This window comes from Cyprinodon variegatus, unplaced genomic scaffold, assembly GCF_000732505.1.
Source record: "Cyprinodon variegatus isolate N-32 unplaced genomic scaffold, C_variegatus-1.0 Scaffold1143, whole genome shotgun sequence".
In the NCBI taxonomy this organism is placed as follows: Eukaryota; Metazoa; Chordata; class Actinopteri; order Cyprinodontiformes; family Cyprinodontidae; genus Cyprinodon; species Cyprinodon variegatus.
Window position 1 is genome coordinate 202344 of NW_015151596.1, and position 6287 is coordinate 208630.

Here is a 6287-nt window from a genome sequence, read left to right on the forward strand (position 1 = left end):
ACAATTAGAAGAAATGTATTGATAAAATTACTTTGTCTTTGGCAATCAGACCTCAGCAGGAAACATAGTTCTTAATTTTGATAGATATGCATGAACAGGAGCAAATAACAGGGCTGTATCCCCCCCCAGGCTTGAAACTGGTGGTGGAGTGAGGATAGATGAAGTTGGTCAGTCTGTAGACTGCTGGTTAGCGAGACGGTCTGCTGAGCTTTATGGGGAGATCCAGTGGACTGCGTGAGCTGATATTAGAGCTTCGCTCAGGGACCTGGAAGATGGAAGTCCAGTTTGATAACACAGGTTGAGAGAACATGTCCATGATGAGCAAGCATAAAGTGACAGTAGAGAGGAAAAACTCCCCATTGGGAAGAAAACTCGGCAGAACCAGACTCAACATGGCGGTCTTCTGCCGGACCAGTTGAGATGAGACAGGGAACGCAGTAAGAGTCCAGGAGGAATGACAGCTTTAGCTACGATGGTGGAGGAGGAGCTGGAGGTGGGTTGAAACGGTGTCATCTGAATGAAATCACAGGACATCCGCTGCCTGCCCACAGGAGCAGACAAGAGCGGATCTTGTCTGCTCCTGTTTTATTTGAATTCCTTATATGGAACTTTAAAAATGAACTTTGGATGCCAATTGGCTTTCATTTAGGTATGATTCAAAGCTGATTGGCTGTGTCGTAGGCGGATGGATGTAGGTGACAATGAGTTTCTTCAGTTGAACTTCCGCCTAGGCTCCATTAAACATGAAATATTCACCTATATGTACCTTTTTGAGCTCTAATAGCAGTAGAGCAAAGAAACCGGCCTTGAATCAGAAGCTGTAACTCTGTGGTCTGCAGTAGAGACTGACATTTTTTCGGGAATCCTACGGGTCAAGGGATTCCCGTGGGATTCCCGTGGGATGGGAGTCAGTATTAGTAACGATCACGTGATTGTTACGGTACAGGATTAAACATTAACGGGAGCAGATGGGAGCGGGAGCAAACCAATAGTAACTAAAAAAAAAAAACTAGGATCGATGTTATAAAATAAAATAGAAAGAAAAAAAATTCAGTACTGGCGCCGCCATTTTGTAGTTTTTTTCCTTGAAGCCTACACTATAATGCGGGTCAAAAAAAACTACACAACCAAAAAACCAACAGTGCTTCCGCTCTGAGTTTTTCATCTGCGCTCAAAACAAATTCAGATTCAGTGTATTGGCAGAAATCTTATTGAAGACAACAAGAATGGAAGTGGTGCAGGAGCGGGACTCATTCTGAATGGGAGTGAGATGGGAGCGGGAGTAATTTCACCAGAAGTGGGACGGGACAGGATTTACATTTCTACTCTGGCCCGGGATCGGGACGGGACACAATTTTTTTCTGTGGGAGTGGAACGGGACAGGAGTGAAAAACCACTCCCGCGTCAGTCTCTAGTCTGCAGTGATGCCAGAGATGCCAGCTTGCCTCGCTATGATGTGGAGGTCATTACTTTTTCACCTCTAAATGCAGACATGTGTTCAAAGTGTCAGTTGTCACATGAAAAAGTTGTGATATTCACATGGCAATCAACATCTCACATTCAAAAGCAACCACAGCCAACACATGGTGGACTTACATCCAGAAACACACACCTGACAGGCAAAGATCAAAACCAATTATAGCTATAACACAAGATGCAGGAAACTTAGAGAGGCACCAACATTTCAGGGCTAACAATGTTCTTTCTTTGACAAATTATTCTTAGCAAAGACACAATACTGCACACTTAAATATTAGATCTTAAAAATAAACTAACCTCTCAATTTTTTTTAACATCTATTATATTTTCTTTCTATAATAAAAAAAGATACTCACACAGACATAAAGTATACAATATATCTCAGAAAAAAGCTCTGAACATTAAGGTCCCTGTGTAATTCCAAAAGTCAAAACAATATACATAGTACTTGTTCATTAAATAGAGTTAAAAAATGAACTATTTTTGTGTTAGTACAAACATGCACAGAAATTCAAATCGATACCATTACTAGCAACATGTTAGAATATAATATAAGAATAGAGTCATTAGTTTTTTTCAAGCTCACAGACGTATGTTGTCAGATGCAATTCAACTTTTGTTTATTCACAGATTATTCAACAGCATTTAATTCAGTAAAAAAAAAGGTTTAATCGAAACAAATGAGCTCAATATAGAAATGAACATTGTATGGAAATACTGCGTCAAAGAAACAAGATTTCCTCAGTTATCATTGATGAGGACCTTAGTTGGAAATCACATGTAGGCTCTATGCACAGCTCCACTACTTCCTGAATTTAAGGTAGCTCCTTTGTTTCCTATCTTTCATTACTGGACGAACTGATTAATCCAGGTGTGTCTGGCCAGTTACTTAGGTCATACACACTTGGAATAATCAGTGCATCCAATCATGAAAGACAGGAAGCAAAGGAGCCTCCTGAAGTTCAGGAAGTGGTGGAGTTGTGCATAGAGCCTATTTATACAAAACGAAAAACGGCTAAATACATAGCCGTGTTACAAAAGTTAAAATCCATCCAAGCCACTCAGCTTTTCCCACTTAGTACAGCACAGGGATCCTGTCATACTTCACCTACTGTGTGCAGGCTTGGAGATTAACACGCTTAACTTATATTCAGTCTTTATTTCTATTTCAAAAAAAGGTCCCAGAAAACGATTACTAATAAGACTCATAAAGATCATTTAAAACATTTTGCTTGATTGTAAATTAAGTGTTATTAAAATTTTACGGTAAGTAGATCATAACATTCTCCAGGTTTTGTATAAAGCTAATATTGCCCGTTTGGAAATTGTAGTTATTTTCAAATAAACAAATAAATCGAAAGTGAAACATATTCGATTTACCAATATTATGTAATTTACCCATTTCCCTACACTTATGACACAGAGAAAAACCAACTAACATTGTTTCTCCGCTTCCTGCCCCCACCAGCATGACCAACCCCTCCCCTCTGGGATCAAAATAAACACGGTGGAAATCATCATCAGGCCCGGCCCAGTACCATCCGACTGGTACTGAGGTGTTAAACATTGCAAACATTGTATGGTTTTGATGTTAAGATGATGTTTTCAGACTGTAAACCAGAGAAGGAGCTTTCTAGAACATCCTGGACCCCCTGTGGATCCTCCCTCAAAAACTCTTGTTCCAAACATAAAAATGTCTTCAGCCGTGAACCGCTCCAGAGACTCTATATATATATATATATATATATATGGAAGGTTGACTAATTCAGGTTCCTGACTTCTCAATCTCTTAAAGCAGCAAAGTACAGTCAGCAACAACTTCCTTCTATGTAATTATTGCCACATGATTTCTGTGCATTACAGAGTCATGGCAGACTTCCTTCTTCATAGGAAGAGGGGCTTATGATAGGGAAGAACTCACCTTGATGCATGAAAAAACTTCATCATTATGAGTGTCAAAGGTTAGCAGATTCAGCAATGCATCTCTCCGTTATACATGCATCTATACCACAGCTTTATGCTAAATCTGAAGGCGGATGAGGAAGGAAAGAAATGATAACATCTCAAATTTATCTGCAGCATCAGGTGTGATAATAAAAGCAACATTTAAAGTTGAGGAAAGGAGGTAAAATGATGCATGAAAAGTCCCTTAAAGTACTTCCTGTTAAAATGTGTTGATAATCATGTCAGGTTGATTGGATGCTGAAGCAGGATTAAAATAAAGAAACAAGAAACATCCGTTGGAGGGATTTTAATAACATCATCAGAAGTTTTTAAAATTTTATTCACATATGCATACAATGTTAAAAGAATAACCCCAAAAAACATTAAATATCAATCCATTATATATCAATACATCTATTTATGATTAAAATATAATAAAATACACAGGAGACATTTTAATAGATATCTGCTTTTATATAAACATTAAATCAAATGTATAGGTTACATCCAGAGGTTATCCTAAAAACGATGACAAGAACTTAAAGGTTGTTTCAAAATGTTTTGAAATATTTACAAAAGTTTTTATTTTCTTTGCTTTTTTTATTTTTTATTTTCCAGAGACAGTGAGAAACGGTTCCTCCAAAGATTTTCCAGTTTCTCTGGTTTGGTTTATTTTCATTTATTTTAAGTCTGTTATTTTGTGAACTATATTTACTTGCATGAAGTAAAAAAAAAAAAAAAAATCCCTTGTAATAAAACACAAACACAATAGTACACCATGAAAAAAACACAATAGTAAAAGCTAAAGTGCAAAGTCTAAAGAATATAACAAACATTATAAAAGTAAAAAAAAATACAAGCAAACTTTGTTGAAGGATCTTCTAATTTGCTATAAAAATTATAAATATTGCATTTAATTTAATTATTTTATACTGTCTGATTTAGAACCCTATTTCTAAGAAATTTCAAAAAGAAAATAGAAAATGATGTTGATGAAGCAATATAACAAATAATAACACAAGACTAATTTATTTTAATTGTGAAAAACTTTTCTTTTTTAACTACAGTTTTTCACTTTAACATTTTTGAGTGAATACTGTTGATATTTCCACAGAAAATAGATATTTCTAATCTTTTTTCACTCCTTCTGTTTTTTCTTTCTTCGTCTTTTCACAGATGAAACATATTTAGCTTAAATGATTCCTGTTAACCTCACATTAAGAAGTCGTTCATATGACGTGCAGCATGAAAACTAAATGAGGAAGCCTGAAGAGTCCAGCCCTGCAGCATCGTGTTCTTATCAGTGCCACATTCAGTCATCTGGACCAAAAAATAAAAATAAACAAAGCAGGATATCGAAAAGGCTTTCCTGGACCGGACCCCTCCAGCAGAACCGAAGCATGCTCCATGGCGAGGCAGACTCCAGATGAAGGGTCCTGGTGTTTTAAAGCTGACTGAGCGACTGGGAACCGGTCTCCCTCGTTTTCTTCTCGGCTCCGTCTGTGTTTTCATCTGGAGACAAACGAAGAACTTTCCTGCAGATGTCCTTGAAGACCGGACTGGAGAAGTAGTAGACCAAAGGATCCAGGGCGCTGTTTAGGTAGGTGAGGGTGATGACGACGTAGAAGGTGATGGCCAGCTCCTCTGATGCACGACACACCTGGGTGGCAGAGGAGGCCTTTTTGGACCTGATCCAGATGATCAGTAGTGTGATGTTGCTGGGAAGGAAGCAAATGAAGAAGATAACCACAACAACGGTGATGAAGTACAGAGCTTTGCGGATCTTTGCGTTCTGAGCCAGCTGTCTCCTCCTCAGCTGGACCACGATGTGGACTGTGCAATAAAGGATTACCAGCAGCGGGATGAAGAAGGAGCACAGGAACATAAACTCATGCCAGGTCAGACCGTGTTGGGGGTCCACATCCGTGTTGAAGCTCTCACAGTAGGTGGTGTTTCTGTGCTGCAAAGCAAAGATGGGAGCATCCACCAAGATGGTGATGAACCATATTCCCAATGCTCCTACAGAAGCCTTCTTCACGCTCAGAGAGTTGAAGGGATGATGAGGATGCACCACATGCATGTACCTGTCCACAGCAATGATCATCAGGAAGAAGGTGCTTCCACTGCGGTTCATAGCCAGCATGAAGAGGCAGGCGTTGCAGCCCGTCAGGCCAAACTTCCAGTTCAGACCAGAGAAGTAGTAGCTGGCACGTAGTGGCAGAGCCACGTTGAGCAGGAAATCAGCCATGGCCAAGTTGAAGAGGAAGACCGTGCTGCTTTTCCAGGGCCTCAGGTGGAAGCAGAAGATCCACAGAGCCAGTCCATTCCCCAGGAATCCAAAAGCAAACTCTGTGAGGATCACAGGAGGCAGCACACTAATCAGAATGGTTCCGTTCACGTTGCAGAGCATGTTGAGAGAGAACTCACCATCTGCAGAAACAACCCAGAAAAGTCCCTTTAAAGAGCGCCTGCAGTCACACCTCTAGAAAAAGGGTTGATCTGCGGTTTTAGTTTTCAGGAAGCTGCAAACTTCTTCCTTTTCAGTGTAACCAAAACACATCCTATATCTCATCCTGAAACCTTTACGAGATTTCCTCCTTGATCAGCACAGCTAGCCTTTTCATTACAGAACCATGTTTGCACCGCTTCACAGCTTTAGGGAAGAATAAACCTGCCTCTGTCTAAGAAAAGCATCATGGACAGATACAGAAGGATCGCAGCGGCGAACCAAACACATAACCGCAAAGAGGAAGAACACCAGCAATAATCCTAGAAGCAACTGTTGCTCCTGTCAATCTGGAAGGAGTTACTTAATTTCAATTCAAAACTACTTTATTAATCTTAAAGGGAAATTAAATGCTGCA

At 39.5% G+C, this 6287-nt stretch overlaps 1 protein-coding gene across 1 annotated transcript; it reads right to left on the minus strand.

The window, feature by feature from the left end:
* Positions 1-4452: 4452 nt before the first annotated feature.
* Positions 4453-5833, minus strand: LOC107101731 (hydroxycarboxylic acid receptor 2-like). Its single transcript, XM_015400748.1, has one exon. The coding sequence runs from the start codon at positions 5831-5833 to the stop codon at positions 4868-4870; it is 966 nt and encodes a 321-aa protein (XP_015256234.1). The 3' UTR covers positions 4453-4867.
* Between the last annotated feature and the right edge of the window lie 454 nt (positions 5834-6287).